General features: G+C 43.1%; 1 protein-coding gene across 2 annotated transcripts in view; it reads right to left on the reverse strand.

Annotated features, from left to right (window-relative positions):
• Positions 1–16080, reverse strand: part of URB1 (URB1 ribosome biogenesis homolog) — a 101180-nt gene extending 85100 nt beyond the window's left edge. The window contains exons 1-6 of one of the 2 annotated variants that reach the window (XM_053308424.1): positions 15673–16080; positions 9078–9217; positions 7455–7606; positions 4787–4919; positions 3374–3470; positions 274–359 (exon numbers count right to left, since the gene is read on the reverse strand). In XM_053308424.1, the coding sequence (XP_053164399.1) occupies positions 274–359; positions 3374–3470; positions 4787–4919; positions 7455–7606; positions 9078–9217; positions 15673–15829 (765 nt within the window). In that variant the 5' untranslated portion in view covers positions 15830–16080. The remainder of the gene's footprint in view (positions 1–273; positions 360–3373; positions 3471–4786; positions 4920–7454; positions 7607–9077; positions 9218–15672) is intronic. The other variant, XM_053308423.1, reaches the window with a different exon arrangement.
• Positions 16081–16561: the final 481 nt, after the last annotated feature.

Raw genomic sequence — 16561 nt, forward strand, 5'->3', positions numbered from 1 at the left:
TGTATAATATATTTAGAACTTCAAAATTGTTGACTTGAAACACTGGTTTCTTAGTTATTTAAAAATCCATTTAAACATAATCAAATTATAGGTTCCAACTCTTTGAGCATGTTATGATCAAACAAAAAGCCTTTAACAAAAATGCTGACCAACCCTAAACTGCAGCAAACCATCACAACAATCAGTAATTGGAGATTCTTTGGAAAACCACCGTAAAAGCTCATTTTCAGCAGTCAGAGAATACATAAATACAAAACTATTTTAAGGCTATACCTTGGTTGCCAATGTAGAAAGCAGAAGGCTAATTGTGGATATTCTATCTTCCTTTAATCCAGTCCTAAAAATATCTGGAATGAAATCTATGAACAATTTTAAATGGTTAAATTCAATACTGAAAGACAGCAAACATTTTTTAAATATAATCTATTTTACAAAGTGTTGTCATTAGATTAGAAGAATATCTTCTGGACCAGAAGATGAACCAAAAGTGACACAACCCAGATGAAGTTGTGAAGAGCAAAGCACAGCTGAAATTATTATGAACCTATTTTATTAGCAACAAAAAATATAACCCTAATAGAGTAGGGATAGACAGCTGGCAGCCCAGCAACTCAGGCCAGCTCGCAGGGGAATCCCATCTGGCACACAGTATAGCCCCCCACTTGTGGTGCTCAACTACTTTCTCCCAACTGAATAAGAGCCAAAGGGCTCCACACAGCCAAGGGGCTCTTTAAACTTTCCTCCACAGAGCAAAGAGCAACAGAACCCTTCCCTCAACTGCTCTATCTGGAATGCAATTAAGAGATTCTTTAACTTCTAACTTCTGAACATCCATTAAGGCTTTAGCAAGTTCTCCCATCATGTATCTCAACTGCAGACTTCCTTGTGTGAGACAAAACATAGGCAAATTGACAACATTAAGAGCAACACCCTGCAAAAGCTTCCAATACTGTCCGAACTGAGAAAGGGATTAAGAGCCCTTTGGCTTCTAACCTGTGCAGAATCAAATCATGGGATGGAAGCAATACTGCAAGCCTTCAAAATCTGCTCAACTCAGAATATAGCCCTTTTAAAAAATTAGTTGCTGATCATGGATCTACAGTTAGAATTAGCCAGTATGCAGACACTAAAATCAAAAGAATTGAAGCATGCATAGCTTAGCAGAGGAATGCAGCCTGACAGCATGATTCTAAACATAACTATTCAAAAAATCATTGGGATTTACTGAGTTCATCAAACCTACTTTCTAGTAAATATCTTTATGATTGCAGCCCTAGTACCTAATCAATTTTTCATAGACCAACAATAACCTAAGTGATGTATAAACATTTATAAGTAAGGAACCATGCAAATTTTATGGGAAATTGTGAGAAGAGTGTTAGAAAAGAAGAGAAAAGAATGGGGTTAAGATTTAGGATGGGGGAGTGCTAGATTAGGAAGGAGAAAAAGACGACCCATTAAAATGCATGGTATTGTGAAGGCAACATGGCAGAAGGGGAAGGAACGCTTTCCTCTGTTTTCTCTCCCTTGTCCCTCACCTACTACCTTATCTCCCTCCCCACTGTGCCCATCCCATCTTCCTCCCTGTACCACCTCTTTCTCTTCTAACAAGGCCTGAGAAGAAGCCCTTCCTAGAGCAGCTGACAATGAAGGCAGAAGTCCTCTGAAAGTCACTTCCACCTCCGAATCAGAAAGAAAGAAAGAAAGAAAGAAAGAAAGAAAGAAAGAAAGAAAGAAAGAAAGAAAGAGAATGGTGAGAAGGTGGCCAGGAAATAATCTAACCGAAGTGAGTGTAAAGTGCAAATCTTTACAAATACAAAAACAGCCAGTAAAAACAGCAAATAAAAATGATGCTCTAGCAGCACCAGGGTAAAAATAGGCAGACAGTAGATATACACTAAAATCCTGGCAAAACATTAATGTTTTGATCTGGCAGAAAAAATCCACCAGAGATAAGGCAAAGCAAGATTCCCTTGGAAGAAAACTGCATAACTTGGACATGGCCACAGAGAAGGCTCTCTCCTATGTCCCAACCAAAGTCATATCAGTTGGTGGTGGGTCACAGAGGAGGGCTTCTCCTCCAGATTTCAACACCTAGGCAGGTTCAAGTAGGAGAAGGCAGTCCTTCAGATATTTTGGACCCAGTTTATTTAGATATTTAACAGGTCAAAACCAGCACTTTGGATTGTGTATGGAAAAGGACTGGGAGCCGGTGCAGTTCTTGCAGCAAAAGAGTAGCATTTCCCCTATATCTTGTATACTGTGTTTTTATTGTATTGTTTTCTTGTAATAATTGTTGTTATGGATAATTTAGGTCCCTGGGATGTCTGGACATGGGATAAAAATTGGGGGTGTACACAGATCAGAGTTTGTGTACCAGTCCGAATTCAGACCAGTCCGTGATCCAGCGACACAACTGGAGGAGTAACTCTCCAGATGACCTCAACATGCGATGAGGATCATACAGAAGAAGGTGCACTCTAAGGTAGCCCGGACCCAAGCCATTCAGTGCTTTAGAGGTTACAAACAGCACTTTGTATTTTGTCTGGAAACCTATCAGCAACCAGTGCAACTGTTTTAAAACAGGCATGATATGGTTACCCCAGAGACCAGTCTGGCTGCCGCATTTTAAACTAACTGAAGTTTCCAAACTATGTACCAAGGCAGTCGCACATAGAATGCATTGCAGCAGTCAAGCCTGGAGGTTAGCAGCAGATGCACCACTGTTTTGTGTTCGGTCTCTTCAAGGAATGGACACAGCTGTCAAATCAGCCCAAGTTGATAGAAAGCGCTCCTGGCCATAGCTGCCACCCTGGATTCAAGAGCACTCCCAAGCTGCATACCTGTTCCTTCTTGGGAAGTACAACCCTATCCAGCACAGGATGATCTAACTCATCCCTCAAATTCCTATCCCTCTGTCTTGAGCACCTCCATCTTGCTTGGGTTCAGCTTCAATTTATCCCTCATCTAGACCATTACTGCCTGTAGGCAGGCATTTAGGGAGTGGATGCCATTTCCTGATAACAATAAGGAGAAATAGATTTGGGAGTCATCAGCATACTGATAACACCCTGCACCAAATCTCCTGATGACCTCACCCAGCGGTTTCATTATGTTAAAAAGCATCGGTGACAGAATGGAGCCCTGAGGGAATCCATATAATAGCCCCTGTTTTGAAGAGCAACCATTAATGTTAATGGTGCTGCTCGCCCCTGAACCCCACTGGCGCCACCTCAAACCACCAGACTGGTTTATGGTTTGGCCAAAGTTCATGACTGGTACATGAACCGCAGCCCCAGGTCTCTAACAAGAATCCTTCTTCACCAACAGAGAGTGTGATTCAGGCTCTTAAGAAACAGTATTTGTAACCTACCTTTTAATTCCAGAACATGTACAAGGATTGTATTGTCACCAGCGATTAAAAAGGAGAGAGCATATTGGATGTACGCCATACGGACATCAGGCTTCCCCTAGACAACAGGTAAAGGGACTATCAGCATATATACATTAAACACAAATGCATACAACAGTTGCAAAATGCAGCATTAAAAAAAATGTACAATATAAGACCACCCTTGCAATGTTAAACACACAGTTCACAGACTATTAACCTATCCAAAGTTTACATTATTCTACTTAATATATATTTAATATGGTTAGCTAGCTCTCCCAATTTACCACCCATCAATACTTTACACTTTCTAAATGTACCCATGGTTGCTGCCACTTCCATAGTGGCTCCCACAATGGTCTAGGTATGCATAAAGAAGCTCTTGATGCTAATGCAAACCAAAATATTGTATTGCCAAAAACTCCTTCATGTGAAAGATTAAAGTTTCTTCCTGGAGTGCTCGCATTTTATCAGGAGGACTGTGCTATGAGGTGCATGATCTGTAGGAACATACCTATATTCTGTAGTAGTATAATCCTAGAATGATTTTTGCATATGCCCTAAATGTACAAATTAGCTCATAGAACAATTCACGTATGATTGTGTGCACACGTCTTGTGAGGCTCTCACATGACAACTTTACTGCTTCATTCTTATGTGAGAAGGCATCTGTGTGACTAGCTCTAAAATAAACCTGAGTTATGTCAGAACATTATGTTTTGTGCAAAACAGCCCTCATGTTAAAAGTGCTCTCCACACAAAAAGTGATGTAAAATCACGATAACAGGACTTCAACACAATCACATGTAAAACAAGAACATCTGCATTTCCCCTTTTCTGGATCAGTGCCAGGTCAAAATGTCTCCATGTCCTGTTCTGGGACCTGCATGAAGAGCATAAAGCACATGCCTTGCCACTGAACTGTGACCCTCCCTGAGAGATCTCCTGCCTCATCTTTATCTCACCAAATTATTATTTATTTTATTACAGATTAAGGGATTAATCTTTCTTTTTTTTAATTATGTTTTGTACAGTTACACAGATTCAACCACAACTGACTCCTGGGCGAGAACCAAGAAAACGCAAATGTTTTGTGTTCCCCCCCCCCCATAATAATCACAGGTAGTCACTATCCCCAAACATGCAAAACTTAACAATATTTCATGAAGTATCACTACTAATACAACTACTATAAAAACTGTCTATGTATCTGTGAGGCTTTCTATGATGTGGAGAGGACTGCCTTCCACAAGTAAACATAATGTAAACAGCATTAAGCTCATGGATCAAAATACGGGCAGCTTTGTTTTTAAGCCCAGCTTCCCTTTGAGCACCAGAGAGAACAAGCATTGTTGAGCCATCACTTTTCACTCACTGAAGCCGTTTTCCCTTTACCTTATAATCTCTCTTCTTCACTAAACTAGGTAGAGATTTATTACTGAAATCAAAGTGGCTGAAGACATCCCTTGCAGCATCTGGTCCTTGTGTCACCATTGCTGATAGCAAGGTGAGGCACAGACGAGACATTCTGTATAAACAAAGCAGGAGAGGGGACACTGTTTAAACAATACATAGGCAAACAAAAAAATTTTTAAAATGAAGAAGTGAGAATGACATTTTTGAAATAAAAAATTATGCAGTTTCCACGTCAACTACGGCAGCAGGCACTCCACACAGGCAGTCCAAATGAAAGCAAGGTACATTCACCATACAACACACACACACACACATACACACAGAAACACACCATTCCTTTCATGTTTGACAAGTTTGCATGACCAAGGAGTGAAACATTGATACTGCCACTAAAAAGCACAGAACCAGAGACATGGGTTTTCCAGGAAATGTTGAACTGGAAATTTGAATTCCCCCCCACAACCCTCAAATGCATTAATCCTTTTTCTCCACAAACACACACACACAAAAAACCCCATCAACGACCTTTGTCATACCAGGTTGGTCCAGAATAAACCTGAAATCATCCGTGATTTGATTCTGGATGAAGGGGCTGATCTATCTATCTATCTATTTATTTATTAGATTTATATACCGCCCTTCCGATACGGCTCAGGGCGGTTATACGGCTCAGGGCAATCTAGTATGTACTATGGAGGCTGGTGGCCCAGTCTGGTCCCGGCTTCTCCCTCCAGGATACTCTGTTGAGGATCAGGGTATGGGAACTGGGTGGGGGGGGTGGAATGGCTGTGGTCTACAATATCTCCCTTGCCAGGATAGGTTCGCCTGAGGCTGCCACCAATTCGTCTGGCAGCTACTCGGGAACGGGCCTTCTCTGTTACAGCCCCTGGACTTTGGAATGCACTCCTTGTTGAAATAAGAGCCTCCCCATCTCTGGCAACTTTTAAAAAGGCACTGAGGACACATTTATTCACCCAGGCTTTTAATTAGATTTATAGTTTTAAACAATTTTAATACTAGGTTTTAAATGTTTTTAATCTTTTAAATGATTTTAATTGTTAATTGATTTAATGTTTTAAATGATTTTAATTGTAAACCGCCTAAAGATACAGGTTTGGGACGGTATAGAAATATTTTAAATAAACAAATAAATAAATAAACTAGATCAATTTTCCTGATGCCCTAAATAGTCTGTGTTTATAAACTGGCATGTTATTTGACCTATTTTAGAAACTATTTTGGAATTTTTAGAAACCTCCACCTTATGAATTTCCCCACATCCTATCTCCCAAAGATTTTCAAGTAATCAAGTAGAAATTTTAGAAAATTTTCCACAGAAAAATAGAATTTGGGACTTTTTTCCACAGAAACCTTTCCACCCCACATCTCTGCATAGAACTTAGATCAACACTCTAATCATTACACCACACTGGCTTTCGGCTACCAACTATTACCATATAATCAGCAAGTAAAATACCATTTGCTTATGGTGTAAAATAACTTGTAGTACTAAAGCATGATGTCCTTTGAGGCTGTCACCCACCACGGACTCAAAGGGCATCCCAGGAAACTGGCAGGGGGCCATCTCAATAAGCCTCTTGCACGTATGCTGGCCCTGCACATAGGTAGCTGCCTCTTCAATTTAATTCAGCACCCCCTGTGGCCAGTGGGTGAATTGCCCCCATCCCTTTATTATTTTAACAACTCTCCCATACCCACACAATGTCCTAACCTTTGGAAGGGCCGTGGCTCCCTATTGCAGTTTGAAAGAAAGAGCAGAAGACCCTTCTCTCCCGCTTGCCCGAACAAAGGGCTCCTTCCCCTAATTCCCCTTGCACAATAGAAAGACCCTCCCCTGGGCGCCACCCCTCAACATGGCTGCTGCACAGTGCCCCGAGCAGTGGCATGCTGGCACCAGGCAACTGGGCATGGACAGCCCTCTTCCTCTGCAGCCCGGGGCATGCGTAGGAGAGGGGGCAGTCCCCAGATGCAGATGCATAGGTAGATACAAGGAGGCATGGCCACCCATCCAGCTGCTTCCGGGTACCCATCCATCAATGATCCCCACATGTGGCATCCCCAGTGTGGGGTGCAGAGCCATGTCAGCTGCTCAGCAGCCCCCACCAGTGCCAAACCCCCATCCATCAGCCAAGGGTGACCATGCAGTACACAAGAAACAGTTGTTCAAGGGGAAAGCATTTACGCAGCATTAGGGTTGGCCCGGAACCAGGAAGCTAGTCAAAGTGAACACTGCAGCTGGAAGCCATAGACACTCCGATATTTTTATGTATTTTATTGTCAGATTTGTAAACCTTATTTCATTAAAATAAACCCAAGACAGTTTATCCCAAGATATTGGGGGCTGGGGGATGTGCTCCCACATGTACTGGAAAGATGCCCCCACCCCCCGCCAGCCTTCACACGTGCAGTATTGGCAGCCTCCTCTGGCGGTGGCTGGAAGCACAGCACGCTCCCATTCTCCACAGCACCAAAGGGGCTCCCCAGGCACCCTTCCCCCACCACAGCACAATGAGATCTGTTCTCAGGACCAAAGAGATATGATCCTCACCAATGGAAAACTGTTTCAAGACCAAATTCTTTCATATCAACAACTACAGGCTGTACCCTTGGATTCCAATGAACTTACCTATGACTTTCAGAATAAAGAGCTGCATAAATTAATCTCATATAGCTATTGATCAACTTCTTTACTATGTTCATCCCCACAACACCAAAATGGGTCAGATCACTTGCTGTTCGCAGCAAAATGCTTTCTAAGGCTTGGAAGATTAGCAGCACCTGCAACATCCAAATATTTCATTATGCTTTGTTCCATTTTTATCTTTAAAAGAAACAGAAAATTTTGCTAAAGAAACTACAGAAGCCATCTTCCTAAATAAAGAAACCACATAAAGCCATCATCCTAAATACATTGCAACAAGAAAGCTTCCAAATATATATAGCCAGTGCTCATGATAATGGACAAATATTAATATTATTTAATCCCCGTAGACGTGCCTCAGCCTCTGTGGGGATGCATCCCGGAAACCCAGCTGATTGGCTGGGCAGCGGAGTGGAGGGACACACCTGATTGGCTGAGGCGCGTCTGTGGTGGTGGACAGAGGCGGCGGTGGGCCTTGCTGGGCCATGGAGGCCAGGGCATCAGTGGGCCTGGCCCAGCCAGGGAGGCCAGCGGTGGCGGGGGCCCTGGCCCGGATGCGGAGGCCAGCGGTGGCGGGCCCGGCCTGGCCGCGGAGGCCCAGCCGGAGACTGGGGCGGGGGGGAGAGAGGTAGCCAGCCCCAAAAAACACACAGATGCTCTGTGCAGGGGTCGGCTTGTTAATATTATAGTACAAAAACAGGAAATTCACACTTGGGCAAAAGTTCTGCTGTAAGGAGAATACTATGGTTTTAAGTCAAAATTTCAAACCCAGAACTACATTCCTGTAGTTCCACAGACAGTCTTTAAAAAAAAAAAAAAAGCACTAAGTGAGTGCTTTAGCACTCAGGCAGCACCGAAGCAAATGATATAGCTACCAAGGGCATTAAAACATTTTAAACCGCACAAAAATGTCAGAAGAACAGAGAGATGTAAATTGCTCATCACTGATGACACACAGACAGTAACCAAGGAACTTTGGAAACCACATCCTAAATGGCAATCATAGTAGTAATGGATACACTGTGTGGGAAAGAATTGCGTTTTCCCCCCAAACACAAAAACACAGCACACTCAGAGCTGGGAATATGCAATGGATCCACAGTCTCAAATGGCAACAATATTGGTGATAACATCTGGTACTGTGCATGACGAACATCTCAGTAACAATTTCACAAGCTTTTTGTGAGGACAAATATGGGCTGTCACTCATAGAAGCATTATAATAAAAGCAATAATAAAGACATTTTAACAATCTCAAGATTCCAGATGAATTTTCATCCTCTCATGTAGCTTTTATGTTGCAAGTTCTGTTTGTTAACTGAATTCACAGTCCAGTGCATGTTCTACTGAGTCCATGTGGTGTGGTGGCTAGGGCTGAGTTGGACCAGAGAGTTCGAAGGGTTCAAAGGGTTATGAAACTCACTGGGTGACCTTGGGCCAGTCAAATACACTCTCAACCTAACCTACTTCACAGGGATATTGTGAAGATATACAGAATAAACAAGGCAGGGAAAGAACCATGCATGTCCCTGAGCTCCTTGGGAAGGACATAAAAGCACTAAAATATTTATATTGTAGACAACCAAATGCAGCAGTTTGAGTACTTACCTCACTTTCAGGCCTCCTTTCACCATCCAGAAGTTTTAAAATTTCTGCACACTCAACCGAAACTTTTATGTATCCCTCTACAACATCATATTTTTCTTCTGATGGTAATGATTTAGCTATGGATATGAACGTTTCCAAACCTGAAACAAAACAGAAGACTTGTTTCTTCATTCAAAGTATACCACACATTTGATTCTTCACTATAGCCAACAACTGGTTAGTAAACAAATGGCTTAACCTGTTAGCAGATTCTATTCACGTACTGACAAACATTTCTAACACACATAGCAAACCAGCTGGCTTATTCATGGCTGAGCTGGTATTTGAACCTATACTGAGTTTCAGTGCTTGTCTACACAACATCCTCCGGCAAATGTGATACGTGCAGATGGACACATAAATATCAAAGTAGTAATAAAGAGGAACATAAATGTAACACAGCACATGATTGCAACAGTATAGAAGCAATGCATGTGGATGTCTAGTATGCCAACATAGGCCAGTAAATTTGGGAGAAATAACACATGGACAGTCTTCTCTGCCTACTTTGGAACAGGGCTAATCTCATTTTAGTAACTCTTTGGTCCCCTCCAAACATATAATTCTGGTGCCATATATGAATATTCATTTCCCCTTCATATTCTCCATGAATTAAAACAAGGGTGGTTCCAAAGCAGGGTGATGGGTGGGCAAGCCTTCCCATTTCTGTTTCAGAAATCTAATAGGTGCAACACAGCTTGCCCAACCATAAATGCATTTTACCCCTTCTGTGCTTCCCCCCCCCCTTTTCTTTCTTTCTGGTGCCACCACTGCAATTAAAAGGGAATAAGCATTTCTACAAGAGATTATTGCATAATTTAATAATGATCCACATCTGTAATGTGGAGATGTGAGCTGGTCTTGTGGTAGCAAGCATGACTTGTCCCCATAGCTAAGCAGGGTCTGCCCTGGTTGCATCTGAATGGGAGACTTGATGTGTGAGCACTGCAAGATATTCCCCTCAGGGGATGAAGCCGCTCTGGGAAGAGCAGAAAGTTTCAAGTTCCCTCCCTGGCTTCTCCAAGATAGGAAAAGATTTTTTTTATCATTATTATTATTTATAGGACAAGATTTTTTTTTAATTGAACCAACAAACTACCAAAGCATACAGTATGTTGCCAAAGCACAATTATATACAAAGTGGTTGTTTGTACATCATATATCTACAAAGATTTACACACAAGGATTTGGAAACTCACAGGGTTATAAAGTATATGCAGGCAGTACTGTAACTCGGGGATGGGGGATTACAAGGCACATCAGGTAATCGGGGGGTTACGTCCAACGTCCATTTCCATAATTTTTCCCATTGCTGTTTAGAAGAGATACACTTTCTTTTTGCACATAACCATACAAACTTTTCCAGAAGAGATGTACTGTCTCATCCACGTGAACCTCTTGGTCGTGTCTTCCCTCCCTATTCCTATGCAGGAGCATTGCATAAATGACATACAGGTTTACTAACCTGATTACGAGAAGGAGACCATTCCAATTCCCTAGTATGAGGGCACCTGTTCCGTCCCATTTCCTTGAAGGTTTCTTTCTGGGACCTCGAAAAGAGGTTCTATCGCTCAAACCCGAGGTTAGTTCTTCCCAAGTTTGTTTTTCCAAATCAGGCCACTCTAACAACTTGCTTACTCCCTGCCACACTCTTTTGGCTACCACACACTCTTTTAAGAAATGTGAATGGGTTTCCCTGAATGTTTTGCCTAGCTCACTAGCTTTCTGTTTGCAGGTGATTTTAGGACACTCTTGCTGGTCCTCTGGGAGCCATGGCTTAGCCGCATTAAGCGGTAGTACTTGGTGGTATAAACGCCATCTCGTTTCCCATAAATGGAAAGGGACCTTTTTCTCCTTAAAGAGAGCGATAGGGTGATCGGGTTGCAACAAGTACTGTGAAGTGCGGTGTTTGTAGCGTTTACATTCTAAATCAGGTTTTTAAAAAACCACTTCTAGAATCTCTCCATAAATTGTTTTCCTTAGCTGCTTAACTGAAGAGGATCTTTTTCAGTGTGAATAACAAATCTCTCAAGTAGTCCGAGTGTTCTCTTTTTAATATTTGTGTGATATTACCGCTGAAAGATCCTTTCCCCCACCATGCTATGCCCCATGCTGCTTTCGCCAACGCAGAGCGAAAAGCAAGACCCAGGTTTTTTGCAGGAGGTTGGACATATTATGGACATTCACGAAAATCCAGTTTCCAAAATTGTAGGACATGAATTCAGTTACAAAATAGGGTTGCAGGGCAGGTAGGGCTAGGCTTCCCCGCTCAACCTCCTTAAATGCTACCGCACGGGCCCAAGGGAAGGATGCTGTGTGCCATACTAGACGGAAGATCTGGCTTTCAATTCGCTGAAGGAGATAGAGCGGAGGAGGGTAGACTACCGCCAGGTTATGCAACGGAGCTATCAGGTAAGTCCGGATGTAAACCGCTTTCTGGTACATGGCAAGGCTCCATTTTTTCCACATGGTGATTTTAAGCATTACTTTTTCTTCCCAATCTGTCCAATTTCCCCCCCAGACTTTTTCCCTAATCCCATATTCAATCCCCAAAATGTTTACTGTGTCTACGCACTTCAGTTTGGATTCTGGGGCCCCTTCACTTTTACATTCAGAGATGAGTAGGCACGAGAGTTGCTGGCGTCCGGGGTCCATTTTAACAAATACACTTCTGTCAGCATTTAATTCTGAGCCCGAGATCTTGTCATATTCCCAGAAGAGGTCTAGTATTACAAAGATTTCATTTTCATTTGATAACAGTAATGTAACATCATCGGCATGAGCTACAAATTTTACCCTAAACTCAGAATGCAGTTCTGAGTGGACAGGTGGTTCAGCTATCCCATTACTCTCCCTCCTCCTCCCTCCCGGGAAGATCTCGCAGGGCAGAGGGATAGAGACCAAGAGTAATCGCAGATGGGGTTCTCTCTGAATCCTGATCAGGATCGGATCCAGGGCAAAAACATAAAGTAATGGGCTCATTGGGCATCCTTGGTGGACACCCGAATGCAAAGTGATCGGGTCGCACTGCCATCCATTAATCTGCAGTGTTACCTTTGCATTCGCATAGAGCAGCTGTAGCCAAGTAACAAAGAGGGGTGGTATACCTTTAGCTTTCAACAATGTCCACAGGTAATTGTGGTTCACTTTGTCAAAGGCCTTAACTTGATCCAATAGGAGGAGGTGACCTTTCCAACTTTCATTCTGTATAGAGTAAAAAAGTTCTCTCAGCAGACACAATGAGTCTGTCATCTTTCTTCTCGAGATGGCGCTTATCTGCAAGCTGTGGAACAATTTAGGGGCCACTTTTGCCAATCTATTATTTAGGATTTTGGCAAAGATTCTGTAATCGATATTTGTGAGGGTTATCGGTCTCCAGTTTTGTGGTAAAGTGGTGTCACCTTTCTTGGGGGGGTGGAATTAAGAGGCCGTCCCCAAAAGACCTATTTAAATACCCATTGTCTAGGACAAAATTAAATAATTTTACTAAGACTGGTAGTAGCTGGTCTGCGTAAAACTTATAGAAAGGCCGTGTCATACCATCAGGCCCCGGGGCCGATGTGTTCTTTCCCGCTGAGATAACTGCTCTGACCTCTTCTATCGTTACAGGATGGGTCAAAGAGCTTTTTTCCCCCTCAGTGAGGGAATAGCCGAGACCATATTCATTCAGACTGCAGAACCTATCTAGATAAGATTGAATGTCCTTTACAGAAATATCCTTCAATGTATACAAGTTTGTATAAAACTGGGCCATGATCTTTAACATATCGTGGGGGTCAGCCTTTAGCGGGCTACTTCCTTCCGATCGCAGGCCTTGGAATGTCAAACTAGATGCATGCATCTTGTCCTTTGCCCACTCCCCTTTTTCAACTACAGACCCTTTGAAGCGATACAGCTTATTTTCTAAACGCCTGTGCCGCAGCTCATTTTGAAATGTCCTAATTGTCTCTTTGTAGCGATGGTATGATTCCACGTTGAAGGGTTCTCCCCTGTTCACCTTATCGACAATCCTCAGGTCTTGGGTGATCACTTTCTGATAATTTTTGACCCCTATCTTATATGTCTGGCTGGTCACTGCCCTAATACAGCAGCCCACCCTCTTTTTAAATGTCTCCTAGGCTCCTAAAAGATCATCTTCTGCCTCTAACAGCCGAGGGATCTGTCGCCTCAGTTCTGATAAAAGGACACCTTAGAGATATTTATCACTTAACATTTTTGGGTGTAATCGCCACAAGGGCTTACCATGTGGAATTACCTCAGAGAGATTACAAATAAATCCCACAGCCGCATGGTCTGACCATGGGGTAAGTACTAGTTTACACCTGTAGACTTCAAAAGAAGGGGGAGCCCAGAGTCTATCTAGCCAGCTAGCTGATCTCGGGTGGTAATATATAAATTTGACTCCAGATTTAAATTTATGTCTATACTGCGATTTAAAAATATCTTCGTAACGGATTGGGGAAAAATCAAAATCATTATATACCCCCAAGGCCTTATCATATAAACCCAGAGTCTCACTCAGAAAACGTTGGAGAGCTTTTTCCTCATTCGTTAGAGAGGGATTTGAGGGGGAGACTGAGAGGCCTCTCAAAAAGGCTTTCCTGTCGCTCAGTTGGGCTCTGTTATTAAAATCCCCCACGATCAGGAGGTGGCGCTTGGTGTCACATAGATCTTTTAGTTTAGCCCAAAGAGCCTTCCTAAGGTGTGATTGTACCGGGGCATATATGGCGCAGAGTGTGAAGGCTCGGTCAAGCCTTTGAGTGGTTGCCGAGCTTGGGTCACCCCTGACAGTAAAATCTACATAATTAGTCTGCCCTGATCAATTTCTAATACCCTCTCGATTTTGAGATCAGGTCTGTCTTTAAACAATATCGCTACCCCTGCATTGCCGCTCCCATTGTAGGACCAGAAGGATGGGACCACTGTCCATTGCTGTTGTGCCGAAAAACGGTGGCTCTCATTTTTGAAATGGGTCTCTTGCAGAACACAGACGTGACAGTTCCATTTTGTTAAAAAGTGTAGGCTCTCTTGCCTACAATTTAGTGACCTTAATCCATTAACATTCCATGTAAGTATATTATAGGAATTGGCCATACAACCCATGATAGGAGGGTGTTATGTGTAAGGCAAGGACCCATTCAGACAAAGAGTCGCTGTTCACGTAGAAGCGAGACAATAGAATGGTAGGCATTTGTTCCTCAGATCTCAGATCGTGTCAAGTATTGCTCAAAGGGGCTTATTGGGTTAATTCAACCCTTACCTCCACATCTTCCATGATAACAGTATTACCTCCTACCCCTTCCACATTTACTTCACGTGAAAATGTAGACCTACTTTGAGGCAGATGGGCCCCGGGGAGGGTTCGTAAGGGGGAGGGGGTTTGGGGTTCAGAGACGGGAGGCAAGGCAGGGTGGTTTGGGATGAGAATAGACCCATTTTTGCTCCCAGGTTCCTGGGAGGCCTCTAAGGGAGCTCTTTTTAAGCTCTTTTTAAGATTCCTGCCTGCAACTTTGGAGAAGCCGCTGCCAGTCTGTGAAGACAATACTGAGCTAGATAGACCAGTGGTCTGACTCAGTATATGGCAGTTTCCTATGTTCCTATGTAATATTTTTACATGGTCAGCTGACTAATTATTCATTCATTCACATCTGAAATAACTATCTCTTCCCATTGAAGAATTTATTATAACTGATGCAGATTAGATTCCTCTTCACTCACAGGCACACTCTGAAGGCAGGAAGGGGAAGAGGAAAGAAGAAACCTCTGCCCCCTTAAAATAGGCTAAATGTTTTATTTTTATTTAAATAAATAATAGTGCATTGAGGGTTATTTCAGGCTTACTTCCTGAGGCCAGCATAAAAGAAACCAGAAGTATATGGGTGGCTACTTCAAGATAGTCTAAGGAAACTGACAACTAGATTTAATCAAAGGGAATGACCTAAATCAAGGTTTTAGCTAAGCAGAATAAGTTTGTAATAATCACATCACCTTACTTTACTTATCCTTATATGATTACCGTAAAATATATGTTTACATAAAACTTAGTACATTTTCGTTTCTGTGTTGTTGTTTTTAAAGTGCATTGAGGAATACCTAATCGGCATTAAATATAGAGCGATATAATCAATGAGAGAGCAAATCAGTATAAATCAACAAACCGAGGAATAATTATTTACAACTATACAGGGAACAATTCTTTACACCGATAAGTGTGCCATCAAGTCGATTTCGACTCCTGGTGCCTACAGAGCCCTGTGGTTTTCTTTGGTAGAATACAGGAGGGGTTTTCCATTGCCTCCTCCCGCACAGTGTGAGACGATGCCTTTCAGCATCTTCCCATATCGCTGCTGCCAGATATAGGCGTTTCTGGGTACCAGTGTCCAACCAAGTTGTACAGGACCTGGAGAGGGGAAGGCATAGAGGCAGCCTCTAGTAGAAGCTACAGTTCCCATGCTGGGAATGAGCGCCGGAGTGGAAGCAGTGGTCAAGGCGAACAGCCGTCTGGCGAACACGTGGAAGCAGCGGACCTGCATACTCCTCGCTGTCACTCACTCACCCTTCATGGCAGTGCTGGGATCGCGCAGCATGGACTTGAACCGGGTGCCAGTGAACTCCGTCGTCGTCGCCGCCGCCGCCTCGGTGTTGCGAGCCCGCTTGGGCTGCGGATGTTCGTGCCGCTTGGCCGAAGCTGGACTTTTGCGCTTGGCGCCCATGGCACTCACGACAACAGGCAGCCGTCATGCACAAGGCAGGGAGATGAAAGGCTGGCCAACTTCCAGGTCGGCCTCCTCGCGGTGCGATCTTTCGCAGCCGGAAGCGGTCCGTCTCGCGTGCTCTCTCCTCGGGAAACTGCAACCCAGATGGGTTCCTATCCTGCTCAGTTGCAGCCTTAGCGTTCCGGGTTGATTCCTCCGAGTCTGAGAGCTAGTAGCCCTTTCGCAGCTTCACATATCTCTGTCTCACCGCCGCCTTTCCAGCTCTGTACTTCTTTCCTTGTGCATTGCTCGGCGCGTTCGCGAACGTCAAGATTAAAAACCATTCTCAAAACTTTACGCGCTTTCCTGGGCGTTTTTTAATCGCTAGTAAGTGCAAATATCTTCTTGTTGCTGCAGTGTTGCTCCTTAAGTGAAGATCAGGAATTTTCATTCTCTCCAGTTCTATGTTGGGACACGCAGTAGTCTCTTGGTTTAACTTTGTGGGCCTGCTGCTGATATATACCAAAGTTAGGGACAGAGATTTGGATTCAAATGTCCACTTGCTCTCTTCCTGTTCTATAGAAGCACACACGACGAATGTTTTAGCACAGATTTCCGCCAAAAGCTGCAAAGAGACACCTTTAAAAATGGTGACCCTTTTATTTTTAACAGGAGAGAGCAATTGCCCTTATTCATCAACAGCTTGGCAGTTGTTCTCTTGCGTTTCTTTTTAGATTGTGAATTATTTTA

This window comes from Hemicordylus capensis, chromosome 3, assembly GCF_027244095.1.
Source record: "Hemicordylus capensis ecotype Gifberg chromosome 3, rHemCap1.1.pri, whole genome shotgun sequence".
In the NCBI taxonomy this organism is placed as follows: domain Eukaryota; kingdom Metazoa; phylum Chordata; class Lepidosauria; order Squamata; family Cordylidae; genus Hemicordylus; species Hemicordylus capensis.